At 47.7% G+C, this 21,356-nt stretch overlaps 1 protein-coding gene and 2 non-coding genes across 8 annotated transcripts in view; all 3 read left to right on the plus strand.

Annotated features, from left to right (window-relative positions):
* Positions 1-10,177: 10,177 nt before the first annotated feature.
* On the plus strand, positions 10,178-10,250 carry TRNAK-UUU (transfer RNA lysine (anticodon UUU)). Its single transcript has one exon. It is a non-coding gene; the product is annotated as a tRNA-Lys (tRNA).
* Positions 10,251-10,608: 358 nt separating this feature from the next.
* Positions 10,609-10,680, plus strand: TRNAQ-CUG (transfer RNA glutamine (anticodon CUG)). Its single transcript has one exon. It is a non-coding gene; the product is annotated as a tRNA-Gln (tRNA).
* Positions 10,681-10,899: 219 nt separating this feature from the next.
* LOC147014994 (TBC1 domain family member 9-like) overlaps positions 10,900-21,356 on the plus strand; it is a 226,819-nt gene continuing 216,362 nt past the window's right edge. For 5 of the 6 annotated variants that reach the window (XR_015050185.1, XM_085849266.1, XM_085849267.1 and 2 more), the window contains exon 1: positions 10,900-11,159. Coding sequence is in view for 4 of the 6 variants with exons in the window: in XM_085849266.1 (XP_085705392.1) it covers positions 11,042-11,159 (118 nt within the window). In the remaining 2 variants the exon portion in view is untranslated. Of the gene's footprint in view, positions 11,238-21,356 lie in introns of all 6 variants that reach the window. The other variant, XM_085849269.1, reaches the window with a different exon arrangement.

Below are 21,356 nucleotides of genomic sequence, written 5' to 3' on the forward strand. Positions count from 1 at the left end.
TTTTTTTAAACACACTTTTATTTAAGTTAATCTGAACTTTGTTTGTTTGTCCCATTTTCACATCTTTGAGCCGTTTGTTTTCTCGGTTCCATACATCCGAGAGAGCTGAAATTTGGCCCACGGTCCTCTTTTCTGGTACATTTTCGTCTATCAAAATTTGACGGCTCTTCGATGTACCGATCTCAATCCCACCTCAGTACGATCTGGGAGTTGATGGCAATTGGCCTATTTTGAATAGGTTTAAAACTTCCCCCAGGGTTTCCCTAGTTTAAGTCAGGAGACTCTGCGTGGTTTAAGTAAGAGAGTCAAGAGAGGTGTTTTGAATTCTTGCTGCCTGCTGGGAGAAGGGGAACTTGAAAAGAAAAGCATGGAGGCAGCAGGCAGAGACAATCGGTGTCAGGTTTGAAAGGAACGTGACAGGTCAAGATCGTTAGGTAGCTGTTGCGTTACCGGTTAACCAATGGTCTATGGGATAAACTATGCAATACTTTGGCGGTAACAAAAATTGGGTGATTTTTCTGTGGGAAAAAAACCTAGAAACACTGTGCTGTCGCAAGAGTCGATGTAATCGTCCTTTTGTCCTCTGATACAATGGTCCATTATTGCGTGCTGACAATAGCTGCCATTCCGTCGGCCTATCCTAATGATCTGTTCTGCCTTTAAAGTGCAGGTCTGTTGCAGGTCGTTTAGATTAGACTATTCACTCTACGATGAATATTTGAGGTAAAATATATGTTGCAGCGGAGATTGTGGTGTGGTCAGTCTCTGTCTCTCTCTCTCTGTCTCTCTCTCTCTGTCTCTGTCTCTGTCTCTCTCTCTCTCTGTCTCTCTCTCTCTCTCTCTCTCTCTGTCTCTCTCTCTCTCTGTCGCTCTCTGTCTCTCTCTCTCTCTCTCTCTCTCTCTCTCTCTCTCTCTCTCTCTCTGTCTCTCTCTCTCTCTCTCTCTCTCTCTCTCTCTCTCTCTCTCTCTCTCTCTCTCTCTCTCTCTCTCTCTCTCTCTCTCTGTCTCTCTCTCTCTCTCTGTCTCTCTCTCTCTCTCTCTCTCTCTCTCTCTCTCTCTCTCTCTCTCTCTCTCTCTCTCTCTCTCTCTCTCTCTCTCTCTCTCTCTCTCTCTCTCTCTCTCTCTCTCTCTCTCTCTCTCTCTCTCTCTCTCTCTCTCTCTCTGTCTCTCTCTGTCGCTCTCTGTCTCTCTGTCTCTCTGCCTCTCTCTGCCTCTCTCTCTCTCTGTTGCTCTCTGTCACTCTCTCTGCCTCTCTCTCTCTCTCTCTGCCTCTCTCTGTTGCTCTCCGTCACTCTCTCCTTTGCTCTCAAGCACAGATGCATCCCATCTCGTCTTCGATTATCCTACCCTTATGCCTGCCCACGGTACACTGAATCCTGTGGTGAGGCAGTTGCTCTAAAACAACTCAATGCCTCTTCCTGGAAGGCTCATCTGACCGAAGGCAATCTCAGTGCATTCCACAAACTGTGTGTTCACTCTCAGGAGAACGAGAAAACAACATCTGTCCAACCTCAACAACGATCGTTCAAACTCTCCTCCCTCCTCTAAAACCTGGTGGCACGTTGTTAAGTATGCCTCTGGTGTATGCTCCTTTTCCATCCCTTCCCTCTCTTCAAATGGCTCCCCTGCCTCACACCTTGCTCAACTAGATGCAGTGGAAACCAAGGCCTTCAAGATCATTGGAATCTCCCTGGCTGAAGCTGAGTCTACGGGCCTATCACGTTAATGTCACAGACAGGTCGGTGGTCTGGGTCTTCAACTGCCTTCTTTCTGGTCTTGCGCCCTTGCTCTTTCCGTGCTTTGTCACCCCCCCCCCCCACACACACAGATTTCTACAGGGCTCAAACAGTCCAGCATCAACCCCCTTCTGGTAAAACTACCTAAATTCAGGATCACACTTCACCTAGTCATTTGTTCCTCTTTTTTCCCCACCTGTGGAACCAACTTCCTCATCTTCTTTGATCTCATTCTTCCCTCCAGGTCGTTAAGACAGCTGCTCACTGCCATCTCACATTGTCCACAGTCCCAAACCATGCTCTTATTTACCCTTGTTCATCCCACCCAAATCTCTCCTAATTTTCCTGTTTTTCCTTCTTGGTGTTTCCTTCTCCATGTGTACGTGGTTTGCGTTCTGTTTTTATCGAGTACGTCCTGATCCATTCAGTGTCCTTGCTTTTCCACGAGCCTAGACTATGCACACAAAGCATGGCATCATAGCCGACTCTGCGCATGAAAAGGTTGAATGCCTAAATTCTGTGTTTGCTTCCAAATTTTATGTCCTCAACCCCTCACTCTCAGTACCCAAACTCCCCTGTTGTACCCAACTGCTCCCAGACTCCGTGTCGCTTGCACTTGAGAAGGTCGAGAAGGTTCCTTCAACCCTCGACTCTGACTTTGCTGTTGCCGACCGGATGGCATCAGCTCACGTGTCCTAACAATTTGCTCTGCTACTCTTGCACTTCCCCTCTCTCTGCCCTTTTCACCCCATGATTTGCTCTCGGTCATCTTCCATCTGCTTGGAAATCGGCCAACATCACTGCACGACATAAAGAAGGTGCAAAAAACTGATCCTCTTAACTACAGACCTATCAGCTGATTCAATCATCAGCAAGGTCATGGAATCCATCATCGCAGTTCATATGAAATCCTTCCTTTTCTCCAACAACTTCATATCAGATCAAGTCGGATTCAGACCTGGTCACTCCACCTTGGACATGCTCTGCTTCTACCCACTCAACAATGGATGGAGGCCCTCAATGTCAGACATGAGATCATGGCCGTCTGTACATATCTCGTGTGATTGATACAGTCTGACATCCTGCCTTACTCTCCAAACACTCTGCCGATGACATCAAAGGCCAACTCCACACATGGTTTACTGACTTCCTCGACTCTCCGAGCCATTGTGTGCCTCTCAACGGAATCCTTTCATCTCCTCTTCCTGTCAAGGCTGGAGTGCCCCAAGGCACTCTGGGCCCAGTCCTATTCCTAATCTTCATCAATGATCTGCCTGAACCTCCTCAAGAGGATTGATAAAGTAGACAGGAGTGTTGCCAGACAGTCCTTTCAGAGAGCCAGCTCGTGGTAGTGTGAGATTTGTCAGGATTGAAAGACATATTCCAAGTGTTTGACCAGCTTGTGATTTTTTTTCAAGGTCCGAAGAGAGGGAAGAGACTGCAGCCTGCCTATCTGAAGGATGAGGGATGTCGCAGTTCAGGGTTGCGTCATCATCAAATAGATACAAAGGATTTTGCCGAGAGTGGGGAGATGGGGCCAAAAACTACGTATAGTATGATGTCTCAAAAAGTTGAGGACGAGTTGTGACAAAACTCGGAGGAGGAGTTTGTTCGGTGACAAGAACAAACGGATTTGATTTTGGTGAAGGTCCTGATTCAGATCCGACCCATCCGTGAGATACAAAATGTAATCTGTTCATCCTGGCGGAGGTATGTGCTCCACCGAGTGAATATTAAATGAGACAAATTGAATGAAGAGTTGAGGATTGTATGAATAACGAAAGGGATGCTGATGATGATGATGATGATGATGATGATGATGATGATGATGAAAGAGGAACTCGTGATAAAAGCTCTGTTGAGAAGGAACATGAACGTGAGGAATGTGAAAATAAAGATGAAGTTAAAGTTGAAAGAAAAGACGAAAGAAAGAGGAACTCATTATTTAGTTAGTGCTGTAAATGAGTTATATTAAAGACCTGCTCAAATATCGAACCGTGGGTTCTGAAGCTCACCTGGATCAGGTGCAAGTCAATGACGTCATGAAATATGGTTGAATGGAAGCCCCATCGATGCTGATTGAAGCGATACATATTTACAGGTCATGTTTTTGGCTGAGGACGTGGCGATGCTGCTGATACAACGCTCCCTGTAGGTTAGGGCAGGAATTTATTATTATTATTATTATTATTATTATTATTATTATTATTTAGTGTTTTTGGCCTGATTTCAACCTCTTCATGAGCGCAGATTTTGATGTGGTCAATACACCTTTGTTAGGCATCAGACATGAAGTTTGTGGCCAAGTTTCATCAAAATCATGTTTGGTTCAAACAAAGATGACTGAAATGTTTGTGGGCTCACTGTCTGACTGACTTGTCTACGGACACTGCTCGATAACATCAGCTCACCTGACTGAAGTCCAGGTGAGCTCATGAGACAAAAATAAATGCCCTTTGTTTCATGACCACCTACATCAGTCTTCACTGTTATAGTACGAGGAGTATACCAGGCAAGAGCACTCAAATAGTACAACAATCGTAACTACAAGTCAGAAAAAAACAGTTATAACTGGGAGGGCACTCGGTAGAGCGCATTCCTCCGCCACACAATTCCTGATCCACGAGAACATATCGGGCCCAATACATCAGCGGTGAAAATATAACCTCCATTCATGGCAGATGGCAGAGGTAAGAATGAAAAACACATGTGGGGAAGGAATCCGCAAAATACAACTACACAAGGAAGGAATGACGAGGAATGAAACCGCAATCCTTTTACACATTGTCACCATCATGACATCTTTTGACATTTTTCAGTCTCAATCCCACAACAAATAAGATACACAATTAAACCAACGCACACTACCTAGGAATCCACAACTACCTCCAACATTTACATCTTTATCAATGGTTACCATTGACACCTGTGCCAAAAATGTCAAAAGATGTTGTGATGGCAATCCGTAAACTCCGTAAAGGGATTGTGGTGTCATTCCTTCCTTCCTTCTTTGTTTGATTGTTTTTGGGGGATTCCATCCCCACATGTTTTTTCATTCAAAACAATATGTTTTTCTGACTTGTTGAACTCTCTTTTTCTTTATCTTGATGCCAATGACATCATCATAAATAGTAAATTTTTTTGAGGGGTGGTTACATGGGGAATCCCTTGACCCTACCCCCCCCCCCACCCCCCCACAATGATATATCTCATACAAGTCCCTTCAGGTCAGGTCAGATCAGATTTGGGAGCATTCGTCAGAGCAGCGCGTCGCTGCTTCCAATTTCTGCCGGTACTCCAGGGGCCTCCGTCTGGCCATCCCTCAGGCAGATGCCTGACCCATCCCCATCTCCTTGAGATGCCGATCAACCTGCTGCAACCACGAGGCACGTGGTCGGCCCACTGGCCTCCTCCACTCACGAGACTCCCTCGCTGAGAGAATCTGGTGAGCAGGATCAGCGTCAGGAAAACGAGCTACATGTCCATACAGCCGCAGCTGACGCTCATTGGACACAAAGTCTGACCAGCGATAGCAAAGGATTCTCTGAAGAGACCTGGTACCAAAGGAATTAAGTCTCCGTCTGAGATCCTTGGTCAGAGTCCAAGTCTCACATCCATTGAGCAAGACTGGAAGCACCAAGGACCTGAAGACTCAGACTTTTGTCCTCCCACGTAGGTACCGGCAGCGCCACACCCCATGATCCAGTGAATCCATGACTCCCCAGGCCCGACCCAGATGTCTGATGACCTCTGACTCACAGCCAGCAGACATGAATATCACTGCCAAGGTAAGTGAGTCTCTCCACGACCTCAACATCCTCACCAAAAACGGGCACAGACAGGACAGCAGCATCCAAGATGTCATTGAAAGCCTGGATCTTAGATCAGAGATCTTGACATTCCCAAATGATGTACCGCAGCTTGATCTCTCCGACATCCTCCCTAGAATCCAGTCCATACAAGTGCTGAAAAGTGTGGGGGCAAGTACACATCCCTGATGATCTCCAGTAACAACTGGGAATAAGTCAGAGATGGTACCACCACACTTCACAGCACTCTCAGTACCAGATTAGAGTTCAGACATCAGATCGATCAGTTTTGGTGGCACCCCACGAAGACCAAGAATCCTCCAGAGGACATCCCGATTCACTGAATCAAACGCTTTACAGAGATCAACATAGGCTGCAAGCAGCCCTGTCGAAACTCTCGCCTGCGTTCGGTGAGGACACGAAGAGCAAGGATACGGTCAATCGTTGACCTCTTTGGTGTAAAGCCTGACTGCTTTGGACGCTGGTGCTCAAGCAGATGGTGGTGAACACCATCAATAATTATCTGATCCGAGCAAAGACCTTACCCGGCACTGAGAGCAGTGTCACCCCTCGGTCGTTGTTGCAGTCTTGGCGATCACCCTTCCCTTTCCAGAGAGGGACAATATTTTTTTCCTTTTTTTTCTGCTTTTCGAATGTTTTGCGGAGTGAACGGTTTTACGGTGGCCGGAGTGCAAATCCTGCCACCAACCTCCGAATACGAAGTAACTCAACTGCAGGAGGACGTCTGCAGACACAGTCGGGCATTAGATATGGATGGCCCTTGGCTCATAAGGAACTCCTCCACTCTTTGATAGTTTTTGTTCTTCATGCTGCTGGGTGTCCATATCACACACCCTCCTCACTCGGAAACCTGGTGGGAGAGACGGTTTAGTCTCTGACAACCCGACCATGGAACAGGTGAGTGCAGGTTTACATGGAACCTGCAGCAACTGACTGACTGACTGACTGACTGACCAACTCGAAAGTCCAGGTGAGCTAAAAACGATTGACATTCAAAATTCATAAATAAATACTTCGAGCATAACAAGAGAAAATTGTTCATTCTGGACAAGAGAAAGTTCGAGATGCCTATTTAATAATTCATTTAAATAGTCATCTTTAACCATGACTAAGACGACTCGTATCAATAATATCCGATGAATGCAAATGTATTTCTGATAAAAGAAAAATGTTCCAAAAAATATATTTTCAAACGCGAATCTAAAAACAAAATCATAAGAACAAGAGATCAGATGAAGCCACGTACCGTGATCTTTCGAGAGCGTCCATTGTCCTGAAGCGGTTTCTTTGGTTCAGGTTGCAATCATGGACGGGTCGCCACTCCGCCAAAGGAAGTTATGGCAGGAATTTGTCATTTGTTCAGGGTGCCAGCAGTTCAGGTGAGGGTTATGGTCAGGGAGTTAGTACAAAGAGCGACAGACACCCTGTACAGGAGCAGTTCGGTATGACTGGGGAGAGTTGGCACAGAGAGCGAGGGGTTGGTGGTGCAAGACTTGGAAGCGAACGGAATCGAGGAATTCATCTTTCGGCCTTCTCATCAGCGGGGTCGGATGTGCTGCCGTTTGAAGTGAGCGAAGGATTCGATTCATTCGTTTTGTCTGCAGCCTCTGACTGCTTGTTACATCATTGCTGAGAGCGTGGCTGATGTAGTGCCCCCTGTTTCCAGCAAGCTCGTACTAATTTCGCCGACCTCGGAAGGATGACAGGATGAGTCAACCCCACCTGGTGTGTTATTTAACGACAGCGCAGGGGTTCAAACTCAAGAGCCTTATATTTTCGGCGAGCCACCTCAACTGTTACACCAACACCAGGCTGGAGGGAAAGAACGGAAGGGGGAGCACACTCCCGAGAACATATCGGGCCCAATAGATGTTTGAGATATCATGCCATGTCTACAGCTTTTGGTCCTCTCTCTCAATGGTGAAGAATCACTTAAAAATAAATAAATAAATAAATTTCGGATCCTCATCCGGATTCGGATCTGCACCAAAATCTAATCGGTTCGTCCGTGTCACACACTAAACCTGTCCACCAAATTCCATCCGGATCCGTCCACAACTTTTTGAGATATTTCAAGTATTTGCAGGCCATGGTGATTACCGAACAGATTGGAATGCTCTTTTCTCTAAACCGAACCGAGTTCTCCGGTGTAATGAAAGAAAGAAGTACAGATATATGATGAAAGGAAATACTAATTTAATAATGGAGTGGTGACGCCCTCGAACAGCCTTCCATGTCAGAACATAGGATCTGCATCAGGAGGGCTATTGATATCGCTCTCCTTGGGCTTCATCAGGAGGGCTTCATCTCCTCATTGCTGGAAGTCCACCCCGAGTCGATGCTGTTCTGTCCTGCGTAAGCGGGTTGGCACAAACGTGGGAGTTGACAGCGGTGGAGTTCAGCCCATATTGGCGTTTACTAACCCGAAGGCCTGACCCGGCTTTGCCAAAAAGCATGGGATGTTGAGGTGGAAAGAGTGTGTTTTGTCAGCCTATTGAACAGTGTGGATCAGGTCACCAGAGCCTGTCTTTTGGCCACGGCCACTTTTGGCCGCAGTGTATGGCCGATCTACATCCAACATCATCAGTGATATCAGGAGACGGCTCGTTGCATCCACTGGCGATATAAGGCAGCTGGTCTGGGAAGCTGGTTTGAGCTGTCCAGTGAGGAAACACCATCAGTATTCTGGCTTCGGCACAGGAGGAACAAAACCCCGTATTTACACCATTTTAAAGTCTGTTGTTGTTTTTCATTGGGGGGGGGGGGTGGGGTTCATTCATTCATTTTTTTGAAAAACAAATCCTGAATTCTATCCTTTAATTGGAGTGGAGGAGAGGAGATTGGGACCATACGCTGTGTAGAGCGTTGGTGATGCTTAAGCAGTCTCCTTGGCTATTGGACACAATCCTGGACGGGTCGCCACTCCGACACAGGAAAACACCATGCTGGAACTCATTTTGTCGACCTCGGAAGGACGGCAGGCCGAGTTAACCCCACCTGGTATTAATTGAACAGCTGAGCAGGATTTGAACTCAGGACCCAAGGATACAAAGCCCACCACCCGAACCATGAAGCCAACACCGGGCAGATTTATTGCAGTGTGCGTCCACGAAACAGGTTTCTGCGCAAGGGGAAATTGGGTTTTTTAATAAAAAAAGAATAAAATAATTTAAAGTTTGAGTACTGTCCTGTACTTCTATCAACTTTTTATTTACTAGTACGTGCCCGTACGTGCGTGGCCGTACGTGCAAACCAAAAGAAAAAAAAAAAACTTTCAAACAACCACACAGGCCGTTCCTTCGCTCTCGCAAGCGATGACTGGATTGGGGCATAAATGCGCATAAGAAATCGATAAATTATTAGAATACGGTAAGTCATCACCATCCGGAAGTGGTGCGTGCCCGTACGGAATGTTCACATGCATTCCACGAATTATCGCTCGTATTGAAGTAACTGCTGTGATACTTACACACACAGAGTTAATTAAAATCCACATTAAAATCAAGTTTACCTCCCTGTCTTTGCTTGTCATGGCATTCGCTGCCATTGACCATTGCCACTCCTTCGCCACGAAAACGATGGCACCTTTCCCCATCGCAACCGGCACGGCCCGTGACGTCATCGTCGGTCGGCCGCGCACCGGCCGACGCAGCAACGTGTCTTGTCATTGGTTGGTAAATAAATGGCCGCAGCAACACGTCTTGTCATTGGTTTAGTAAATAAATGGCCATAACTTGGGAAACACTTGTCCGATTAGTATCAAACCTTGAAAAGGCACATTCACAGGGCCCCAGCAATATACCTGGCAAGTTTCAATTAGATCGGACCAGTGGTTGTCGAGAAACAGCGGTCACACACACACACACACACACACACACACACACACACACACACACACACACACACACACACACACACACACACACACACACACACACACACACACACACACACACACACACACACACACACACACACACACACACACACACACACACACTGCTGGAATTATAGATAGATGAAAAAAAAACCAAAGAAAATAAAAGTATCTGCAGCGAAGGTGAGAGAATTCCAGAGCACGGTAACCTGAGATTCCCACCCACAGGTGAAGAGGGACAGAATATAAATCAACCACTGCACCAAGTGTCCAAAATTGGCGGCCATCTTGGATTTTCTTGCACCACAGGATTGGAATCATTGTAAAAATAGAAGAGGGATCCTCGGCTCAAATTAGCATGTGGAAGGAGCACCCAATAAAACTTCATGCCAATTTTGTTGTTTTTCTCCACCGTGTTACGATAATTTCGTAAAGCCACCCTTCTCGATGTGGTGAGTGGACTGCGGTTGTCCCCCTGAGGTGGAGAGACGTCACAATCAGTCCTTTGTACAGCAGGGTCTTGTGATGCTGATAAAAAGAAGAGGGGAAGGGGGGGGATGATGATGATGATGATGATGATGATGATGATGATGATGATGATGATGATGATGATGATGATGATGATGATGATGATGATGATGACACACGTTGGACACCTGAGGTAAAATATTTTCCCTCAATACAATTCCTGAACAAAGAAATACTTCTAAGTGAAACAAAGGAGCATTCACAGAGCCCGGATAGCTCAGTCGGTAGAGCATCAGACTTTTAATCTGAGGGTCCAGGGTTCAAGTCCCTGTTCGGGCGTTAATTATTTTAAATTGCATTTTCCCCAATTATTATATTTTATCGATCGATTCTCAATTTTCTCAACGGACGTTTCTTCACCAAGTTAATTTATCTAAAAAGTGTAAACATATATCCCAATTTTTCCGATTGAATCCTGATCCCGCCTCGTTTCGTGTAATAAATAAATAAATCGATATCTTTTTTTCTCTTCAGCATTTTCCTCACTTCACGAGTTTCCTTTGTTTCAGGAAACTTCATCAAATCAAGACAATATTTCCCAAGAAAAGAGTATTTTCACGTCCGAACGACACAAACGTTCTTTTCTATATTGTATGACACGCTTTATGAGGGTTATTATTTAAAAGGTTTGTATCGTGGTTCCATGGTGTAATGGTTAGCACTCTGGACTCTGAATCCAGCGATCCGAGTTCAAATCTCGGTGGAACCTCTCCCTTTTTTTTTTTGAAATCTTTTAGCCTTTTAATTCTGCTTTCCTTCCAAAATTGTTTGCATAGCTTTCTGCGCTTTTGCCGATCGAGTGTTCTTTTTACGCTTTGTTAACATTTCAGATTGTATTTAATGTTCACACTGAATCGGGGCCTGTTTTTTGAGGCCTTGTTTGCTCAAGAAACCACGTGCTCGACGTACCGGAAGTAAACAATGTGACGTCACCATTCGGTGTGTCTGCGCATGCGCACTGGACTCGTGTCGGATCGGAGGCTGTTTCGTTCATTTTTGTGCTTGTTCTGCGTTTTCTTTGGCACTTTTTGTCGTTCGGGCGTCGTGCTCTGGCGTTCTGAGAGACAAGCATGTGGGTGAAGCCCGAGGAAGTGTTGCTGGCGAATGCCTTGTGGGTCACGGAACGAGCAAACCCTTATTTCGTCTTGCAGAGGAGGAAGGGCTACGGCGAAGGAGGAGGAATTGCTGGTGAGGCCTCCTGACTCCTTCGAGCATGTTCGGCGATCGCAGCAGCTGCACTCCTTCACGGGAATCTCGTGTTCACGTGTGCGTGCCCGAGCGTGTTTGTGTTGATATACCTGAACGTGCCTGAGCGTGTTTGTGTTGATATACCTGAACGTGCCCGAGCGTGTTTGTGTTGATATACCTGAACGTGCCCGAGCGTGTTTGTGTTGATATACCTGAACGTGCCTGAGCGTGTTTGTGTTGATATACCTGAACGTGCCTGAGCGTGTTTGTGTTGATATACCTGAACGTGCCTGAGCGTGATTGTGTTGATATACCTGAACGTGCCCGAGCATGATTGTGTTGATATACCTGAACGTGCCCGAGCGTGTTTGTGTTGATATACCTGAACGTGCCTGAGCGTGATTGTGTTGATATACCTGAACGTGCCTGAGCATGTTTGTGTTGATATACCTGAACGTGCCTGAGCGTGTTTGTGTTGATATACCTGAACGTGCCTGAGCGTGTTTGTGTTGATATACCTGAACGTGCCTGAGCGTGTTTGTGTTGATATACCTGAACGTGCCCGAGCGTGTTTGTGTTGATATACCTGAACGTGCCCGAGCGTGTTTGTGTTGATATACCTCAGCGTGCCCGAGTGTGTTTGTGTTGATATACTTCAGCGTGCCTGAGCGTGTTTGTGTTGATATACCTGAACGTGCCCGAGCGTGTTTGTGTTGATATACCTGAACGTGCCTGAGCGTGTTTGTGTTGATATACCTGAACATGCCCGAGCGTGTTTGTGTTGATATACCTGAACGTGCCCGAGCGTGTTTGTGTTGATATACCTCAGCGTGCCCGAGTGTGTTTGTGTTGATATACCTCAGCGTGCCTGAGCGTGTTTGTGTTGATATACCTGAACGTGCCCGAGCGTGTTTGTGTTGATATACCTGAACGTGCCTGAGCGTGTTTGTGTTGATATACCTGAACGTGCCCGAGCGTGTTTGTGTTGATATACCTGAACGTGCCCGAGCGTGTTTGTGTTGATATACCTGAACGTGCCTGAGCGTGTTTGTGTTGATATACCTGAACGTGCCTGAGCGTGTTTGTGTTGATATACCTGAACGTGCCTGAGCGTGTTTGTGTTGATATACCTGAACGTGCCTGAGCGTGTTTGTGTTGATATACCTGAACGTGCCTGAGCGTGTTTGTGTTGATATACCTGAACGTGCCTGAGCGTGTTTGTGTTGATATACCTGAACGTGCCCGAGCGTGTTTGTGTTGATATACCTGAACGTGCCCGAGCGTGTTTGTGTTGATATACCTCAGCGTGCCCGAGTGTGTTTGTGTTGATATACTTCAGCGTGCCTGAGCGTGTTTGTGTTGATATACCTGAACGTGCCCGAGCGTGTTTGTGTTGATATACCTGAACGTGCCTGAGCGTGTTTGTGTTGATATACCTGAACATGCCCGAGCGTGTTTGTGTTGATATACCTGAACGTGCCCGAGCGTGTTTGTGTTGATATACCTGAACGTGCCTGAGCGTGTTTGTGTTGATATACCTGAACGTGCCTGAGCGTGTTTGTGTTGATATACCTGAACGTGCCTGAGCGTGTTTGTGTTGATATACCTGAACGTGCCTGAGCGTGTTTGTGTTGATATACCTGAACGTGCCTGAGCGTGTTTGTGTTGATATACCTGAACGTGCCTGAGCGTGTTTGTGTTGATATACCTGAACGTGCCCGAGTACGTCCATGTTCACGCGTGCGTGCGTCCACAGATCATTAATTGAGGACCAGATGAGGAACCATTTAAATAAATACCAACGTGTGTGTCTGTGTCTGTGTCTGTGTCGTTGATCGGTATCTACATATGTGGGTTTCAGAATGTGGAACGGAGTCCTCCCAGGTGGGCTCAAAGTATCCACCTTCCTTTCGGTAAGGGGTCACGATTCATGGACCAAGTTGTGAAGTTTTCTGTTCTAAAAGTTTTGTGCAGAGGGCTCTCATCAGGATCGTCGCTCAGCCCAGGACAGCTTCCAACTGTCGTTCGTTTGTTATGATATTCCCAGGGATAGTTTTTAGTTCACCTGTAAAGTAGTTCCAGGGAGCTTATGGGATTGCGCGTCGTCTGTCCGTCCATCCGTCAATCCACAAATACTTGCAACTTCTCAGAAACTACACATACAATTTCAATGAAATTCGACCGCAACTTCATCACCCATGATGGCAAAAAAACGGGGTCTGAAGGGGTCTACAAAGAGCGTTTAAGAGGAGGGGGTGAGTTGCTTCCCAAAAGATGTATTGTTGAACATTCGGCATCACTTAACAGCACCGCCATCTCCGCGGTTATAACGCCGGCTAGTTTGGCACAGGTCTCTGGTCACGTGCCTCGGATCGCGATACCAAAGTACACCTGGGCCTTACCAGTTGCGAAAATAGACCCCGGCTGCAGACTGGGTTTGTCAGAGACCGAGCGAAGTCTGTCGTGTTCTGTCCTGGTGGCATTTCCATTTCCCCTTGCACCTCTAACCTATTTCCTACGTCACCACTCATTCCACTCTTAGGACTCCCACACACAGCAGGCTCCACACATTCCACGGTTCGGTGTTCATATTCCACACCTTCAACCTTGCCTGCGTACTGACAAACTACCTCGCATTCCAGAGTTACATTTTCGACCGCCAGGTGAGTACACACACACGTTTCGGCCTTGGCAGCACACACCGGTGCTGTAGTCTGGACTGTGGGCTCACAGCGTTCATTCACAGGCACTCCACACACACATTCAGGGGTCACGCATACGTGCACCCCATCCGACAGAGTCTCCTCATTAACATAAACTCCAATTCCTAACTTAAGCTCATCGTCCGCACCATGTATGCATGTGCCCTCGTACCTGCTTCGTTCCAGAGTCACCTTGGTCTGGTCGCTTCTCTCCAGCAGGTTACTCATCATCGATTCGCCACACTCCTCTGGGGCTGTCAGCTCCACATGCTGGACCTGCTCAAAATATGTTTCATTCGTCAACAACCCCGTATGCTCCCTCAATGTCTCCTTCACCAGGGTTTGCTCTAATTTTGGTTTCATCCGAAGAGTGATGTCAATCAAGTCCCGCACCACCAACATTCCTCCCTGTGGTGATATCACACATCCCACATTATTGTGCAGTCCTACTTCCTGGCTCCATTTTCCTTTCCATTTGAGTCGTTCTTCCTCTCCGAGTCTTTTTAGTTGTTCGTTATCTTTCCGGAGTTTTTCCATCTCCGTGTCCTCCAACCTTCCTCTCTCCTTTAGTTGGTCAATTTCCAATTGATATTCTTTTTGTTTCCTATCCCACCGTCTCTCATGTTCGTCATTCTCCAATCTCGTCGTTTCTCTCAATTGGTTGATTTCCCTTTCCTGCTTCATTCGTTGTTCTTTCACCATTCTTTCTTCCATCTCATTCTTTAATCTTTCTTTGGCTTCTAACTGTTCGATCTGCACTGTGTGGTTCCCTTACGTTTCATTCTCCGTTCTCTCTCTTTCCTCACTTAACATCCTCAGCTCGTTTTGTAATTCCCTCTGTTTGTTTTGGTATTTCTGCAACTCAGAAGCTTTTTCTCATTATTCCTTTCTCATCTCAGCACCTCTTTTGCATGCTTCCTCCCTCCTTTCGTCCATTCTCTTGCCGTATTCCTTTCGTTGTTCCAGATATTTCTTTGTTCTTTCTATCCCCTGTTCTCTGATTTCTCTTATCTGATTGCCTGTTCTTACCTTTTCCTTCAGTTGTTGGAATTCGAAATCGTGTTTCCGTTTTTCCTTTTCCAGCTTTGTTTTCCATTCTTCTTCCAAGTTCTCCCTTTCCTGGGAGTTACTAATTTGCTCTTCTCTTGTTCCAACTTATGGGTACTCCCCTCTACTTTCCTCATTTCTCCCTGTTGTTCCTCGAACTGTCTTGACTTTCCCAACAATTCTTCCTTCCTTTGCTCCAGACATTTCTCTCTTTTTATCTTCTGTTCTAGCCTTTCTCTTATCTGATTGCCTGATCTTACCTCTTCTTTCAGTTGTTTCGATTCCAAATCGTGTTCTCATTTTTCCTTTTCTAGCTTTGTTTACCATTCTTCTTCCAAGCTCTTCCTATCCCGAGAGTTACCAATCTGCTCTTCCTCTATTCTTTTGTTCAGTTCGCTCTTCTCATGCTCCAACCCATGGGTACTCCACTCTACTTTCCTCATTTCTCCATGTAGTTCCTCGACTGCGTTGGCAAAGTCATTTTCCAGCCACGGAATTTGTTCCCGTGCATCGGCCAATGGGTGTGATGCCCTGTGCACATAATTTTCCTGAACCTCGTATGCCTGCTGTAGTGCCTCGTCCAATTTAATTTGTAACTCCTCTATTATTACGGTTGTGGAAATTCGCAATACACCAGAAAGGGTCCTCAGGTGAGATATATCGGTAAGTTCATGTGTAGTTAGCCCAAACCCGTTGTGTAGAGGAAATATATGTGATCCATCCGGGCTGCGATTCTTCAGTTTGTCGTTTTTCTTTTGCTGTCGTTAATTTGGTGCAAGAACAACAACGAACATCGCCACAACCAACATCTGAACGATCACGCCATTCACAACACGACGCCAACAATCACGCCATTCACACCACGACGCCACCTTCCACAACTACGTTACCACATCTTCGCCACTCACCTTTCAACGAGCACCGTGCGGTCACGATCTCCGCGGGACGGATGAAAGGAGCGGAGTGGCAGCTTAAATATCTCCCGCCAAGATCTCCCGCCCAAAACGCCCGCGCTTTGGCATGGGAGAGGTGCGATTTGAGCCAGAGGTCAAAGGTGAAAAAAGGTGGGGGCCTGATTTTGGGGGAATAATTCCCTGGCCCCGAGCCAAGACTGACTTTCCTCGTCCCCTGCACGGCGCGGGGAGGGGGGGGCGAGAGGGCATGCCCCTTTTTGGGAAGCTTCCAGAAGGGAGGTGGAGCCAGAAACGAGGTGGGGCGAAGGGCGGAGCACCACCCTACAAAAGGCGTGGGCGTGGAGAGGCTCGCGTTCGAGTTGGGCTCTTGTTCGGTCGGTTGTCGGTGGGTGGAGAGTCCTTGCTCTTGGTTCGAGTTGGGCTCTTGTTCGGTCGGTTGTCGAGGGGTGGAGAGTCCTTGCTCTTGGTTCGGTCGGTTGTCCCTGAGGAGAATTGTGGAGAGTTGTGGTGATTGCTCCTGGTCGGAGGTTCTGTTCGTTCGTCCATGTCGGGCGGACGACACGTGCAGGCGCGAGGCACGAGCCAGTGGACCACGCCGGAGGGACTCTGAGTTACGGTCGCCAAGGACTCGACGCGCTAAGGGAAGTCGCGACTTCCTTTTCTTTTGGGGTTTTGTGTAAATGTCTGTGGGTGGCGCCAGTCTTGAAAAGTAGAACTGTTATAAGTGTTGCCGTGTAAATCATATTCGGTTGTCTATCTGCTTGCTTTTATTGTGTTTTCGTGCTTGACTATAATATACGTGCTTTCCGTGCTTCCGTAATAAATGTGCTGGTCCAATTGTTCCCCATTTCGCTGCGTCCTTTCCTTTGTTTGAATCTCCATCTTGCATCACTTCAGGGATTAATAGTGTGTTTCAAAACACCCGGTAACTAATCTGAACCGTCAAGGTCGACGATAACTCCGGTCGGTTATCCCTGTAGTACGGAACGAGCCGCTTAAGCGGATCGTGTCCGGAGTCGGCCTGTGGCGTGGTACAACTCCTCGGTACGCTATCCACGCGGGTACTTTGGTAAATCGACCATTCGGTGATCGGACCCTATTTCGCACGGGTAGAATGCGGACTGAGTTGTGGTGAGGTTAAACCCCCACCCGTGACTGGCTCCTGGCTGTAGTTCTCGGAGGGTCATGACTGAATTGTCCATTCCGGTGGGCGACGCGGTTGCCATTCGAGTCAAGCGATTAGTTCACAAATCACGAATCACTGCTCATCTTCACTCTTTCATTCCTCTTTTTTCCCGCCTTTGGAATAAACTTCCTCACTCTATTCTTTCCCATTCTTCCCTCCAGGCTTTCAAAACAGCTGTTCACCACCACCTCTTATCTTCCCCCATCCAAATCCTCGATATTTTCTACCCCCGATAATCCACCCATGCCCACTTCCTTCAATTCTCCTGCTTTCCTTCCTGAAAGTCCCTGTAATGTCCATCTTCTCCTCGCCATGTTCCCCGTCCCATCCCCATCCCTCTCCCTTCCACAGTTCACCTGTGTCTGTTCCCCAATGTTTTGTCCCTTCCACTCCCACCCCTCTTGTCTCATGCCTCCTTGCTGTGAGTTGTGTGTTAGCTCTCATACGAGCCTCGACCAAGGTATACAAAAAAAAAAAAAAAAAAAAAAAAATAAAAAAGCGGCCGATCGCACGCCAGACGGGCCAGAATTCGCAACATTGGCATCAGGTCGTGGGATACGAACTCATCCCCCTCCTCGTAACATTGGTGTCCGGGAGTGAGATTCAAATCCACCCCGCCTCCAACCTAAATTCACGCGGAATGGACCAGGGGTGTGCGAAGCAACCCCCCCCCCGTTCCCCCCAAATTATGAGCAAGCCAAATTTAATCTGCTTACGTGAAATAAGATTGCATTTCAAGGCGAGCGGGTGCCGGGGGTATTAGATGTCTTTTAACGTAGAATCCATGGCCCGGGATGGTACCTCTTGTAATTTGAATCTGTGGGGGAGCTAACCCTATTCTGAGCACGAACTTTGCCGGCAAACGGAGTCACAAGATGGCGGCGCGGCCGCACTTCAGCGCGGCACGAGGCGTGAGCGAGCGGTTATTTATGGCGCGGCGAAAGGCACGACACGAGACGAGTGTTTTCAGCCACCGCGTCAAACCACGTGGTCATGGCAGGCGAGGCAGGCAGACATTGGCGGGCTTTGGAAACAATGGGAGGAAGGATGGAAAACTGAGCTCGAAAAGAAACAAAAGGAGCACGGTTTGGAATTAAAACAACGAAAGGAAAAAATATTGGAAAAGTCAAGACAGGTCGAAGAACTCCAGGGAGAAAGGAGGAAAGTCGAGCGGAGTACCTATGAGTTAAAAAGAGAAAGGAGAGAACTCGAGCGAGAGGGAGCAAAAGGCTATCGGAAAAGAGAAAGCCTGGAACAGGAGATAGAAAGAGGAAAGGAACGGCAGGAAGAACTAAAGGAATACAGGAAGAGGATGGAAGCATTGGAAAGTGGTATGGAAAGCAGGGAGGAAGCAAGCAAATTGAGAGGGGAAAAAGCTTATGAGATACTGGAACACGAAACCTAAGAGAGAAAACTACAAAACGAGCTGAGGATGTTGAGAGAGGAGAGAACAAGAACGGAGAATGAAACGTCAAGGAACCACACAGTTCAGATCGAACAGTAAGAAGCCAAAGCAAGGTTGGAGTGTGCGGAGATGAGAAAGGAATTGGAAAAGAAAGCTTCTGAGTTACATAAACACCAAAACAAAGAGACGGAATTACAAAACGAGTTGAGGATGGTGAGAGAAGAAAGAACGACAACAGAGAATGAAACGTTAAGGAACCACACTGTACAGATCGAACAGCTGGAAGCGAAGGCCAGATTAAAGAATGAGGAACAAGAAAGAGTACTGAAAGAACAAGGAATGAGACAGGAGAAAGAAATCAGTCAATTAAAGGAAATAACAAGATTACAGAATGAGGAACAAGAGAGACAGTGGAATAAAAAGCAAAAAGGGTATGAATTTGAAACTGAACAACAAAAGGAAAAGGCAAGGCTGGAGTGCGAGGAGATAGACAAAGAACAGCGAATGAAACACAAAAGGGAAATTAACCAAATGAAGAAAACCACAAAACTGGAGAAGGAAGGACAGGAGAGGAAACAAGGAAGAGTAATGAGAGAGCAGCAAATGAAACACAAAAAGGAGATCAACCAAATGAAGCAAACCATGAAATTGGAGAAGGAAGGGCAGGAGAGGAAACAAGGAAGAGTAGAGAGAGAACAGTGAATGAAACACAGGAAGGAGATGAGCCAGTTGAAAGAAATGATGAGATTGGAAAATGAAGAGCAGAAGAAACTGTGGGGTAGAAAACGAGAACATTGTGAGTTTGAAATTGAACAACTAAAACGGAGAGCAAGATTGGAGTCAGTGGAGATTGAGGTGCTCCAGAGGGAGAACGAACAGCTAATGTGGCTCAGAGAGGATGAACGACTCAGATGGGAAGGAAAAAGGAGCCAGAATGAAACAGTAGGGGAGAGACTGCACGATAAAGACGGGGTTAAAAACGAGCACACTCACACGGAGTTAGTGGAGAAAAATGGGGGCGAGCTGGCAGAACGTGTAGGGACCCGGTGCGAGCAGCTGGATAGCCTCCTTCGGGAACAGAGGGAGACGCTATTCTCCCTTGAAGCTGTTCACGACCAGGTGAGTTTGGTCGTGTCGAGCGAGTTCGAGGGGACGAGTGCTGTGGACAGGTGCACGTGCGGCTTGGGGGGTATAGAGGCCCCGGGAACCCGAGAGGTGACGCGAATCCCCAGCGTGATTGTCCCGGTGTGTGTGGTGCAAGGTGTGAGTGCGCCCCCATGTGTGAGTGGTGTGGTTGCGAGTGTGCCGGAGTGCGTGCTTTCCAGCACGCATGGTGTGAGTGAGATCCCCTGTGCAAGTGAAAGGTTGGGTGTGAGTGAGAGGGTCCGTGTGAGAGAGACAGTGTGTGTAAGAGAGCAGTACGTAAGGGAGATGACGGTGCGCATGTGTGAACATGCAGCCGCGTCTCCCGGAGTGAGTGTGATGGAATGGTGTGTGAGCGTCGTGACACGCAGGTGTGCCTGGGTCGAATGGCGACGGAGATGACGGCGACAGAGAGACGAAGGCCGAATAGGGTCCGATCGCCGAATGATCGATTTACCTAAGTACCCGCGCGGATAGCATACCGAGGAGTTGTACCACGCCACAGGTCGACTCCAGACACAAACCGCTTAAGCGGCTCGTTCCGTACTACAGGGATAACCGAGCAGAGTTATCGTCGATCTTGACGGTTCAGATTAGTTACCAGGTGTTTTTAAACCCACTATTAATCCCTTACGTGATGCAAGATGGAGATTCAAACAAAGGAAAGGACGCAGCGAAACGGGAAACAATTGGACCAGCACATTTATTACGGAAGCACGGAAGGTACGTATATTACAGTCGAGCACGAAAACACAATAAAAGCAAGCAGATCGACAACCTAATATAATTTACACGGCAACACTTATAACAGTTCTACTTTTCAAGACTGGCGCCACCCACAGACATTTACACAAAACCCCAAAAGAAAAGGAAGTCGCGACTTCCCTTAGCGCGTCGAGTCCTTGACGACCGTAACTCCGAGTCCCTCCGGCGTGGTACACTGGCTCGTGCCTCGCGCCTGCACGTGTCGTCCGCCCGACAGGGACGAACGAACAGAACCTCCAACCAGGAGCAATCACCACAACTCTCCACAATTCTCCTCAGGGACAACCGACCGAACCAAGAGCAAGGATTCTCCACCCCTCGACAACCTACCGAACAAGAGCCCAACTCGAACCAAGAGCAAGGACTCTCCACCCCTCGACAACCTACCGAACAAGAGCCAAACTCGAACCAAGAGCAAGGACTCTCCACCCACTGACAACCGACCGAACAAGAGTCCAATTCGAACCAAGAGCAAGGACTCTCCACCCACTGACAACCGACCGAACAAGAGTCCAACTCGAACCAAGAGCAAGGACTCTCCGCCCACCGACAACCGGCCGAACAAGAGCCCAACTAGAACGCGAGCCTCTCCACGTCCACGCCTTTTGTAGGGTGGTGCTCCGCCCTTCGCTCCGCCCCGTTTCTGGCTCCACCTCCCTTCTGGAAGCTTCCCAAAAAGGGGCATGCCCTCTCGCTCCCCCCTCCCCGCGCCGTGTGGGGGACGAGGAAAGTCAGTTTTAGCTCGGGGCCAGGGAATTATTCCCCCAAAATCAGGCCCCTACCTTTTTCACCTTTGACCTCTGGCTCAAATCGCACCTCCCCCATGCCAAAGCGCGGGCGTTTTGGGCGGGAGATCTTGGCGGGAGATATTTAAGCTGCCACTCCGCTCCTTTCATCCGTCCCGCGGAGATCGTGACCGCACGGTGCTCGTTGAAAGGTGAGTGGCGAAGATGTGGGAGCGTAGTTGTGGAAGGTGGCGTCGTGGTGTGAATGGCGTGATTGTTGGCGTCGTGTTGTGAATGGCGTGATCTTTGA

This window comes from Eptatretus burgeri, chromosome 12 (genome assembly GCF_056783735.1).
Source record: "Eptatretus burgeri isolate ZD-2024b chromosome 12, Ebu_testis_v1, whole genome shotgun sequence".
NCBI classification, from domain to species: domain Eukaryota; kingdom Metazoa; phylum Chordata; class Myxini; order Myxiniformes; family Myxinidae; genus Eptatretus; species Eptatretus burgeri.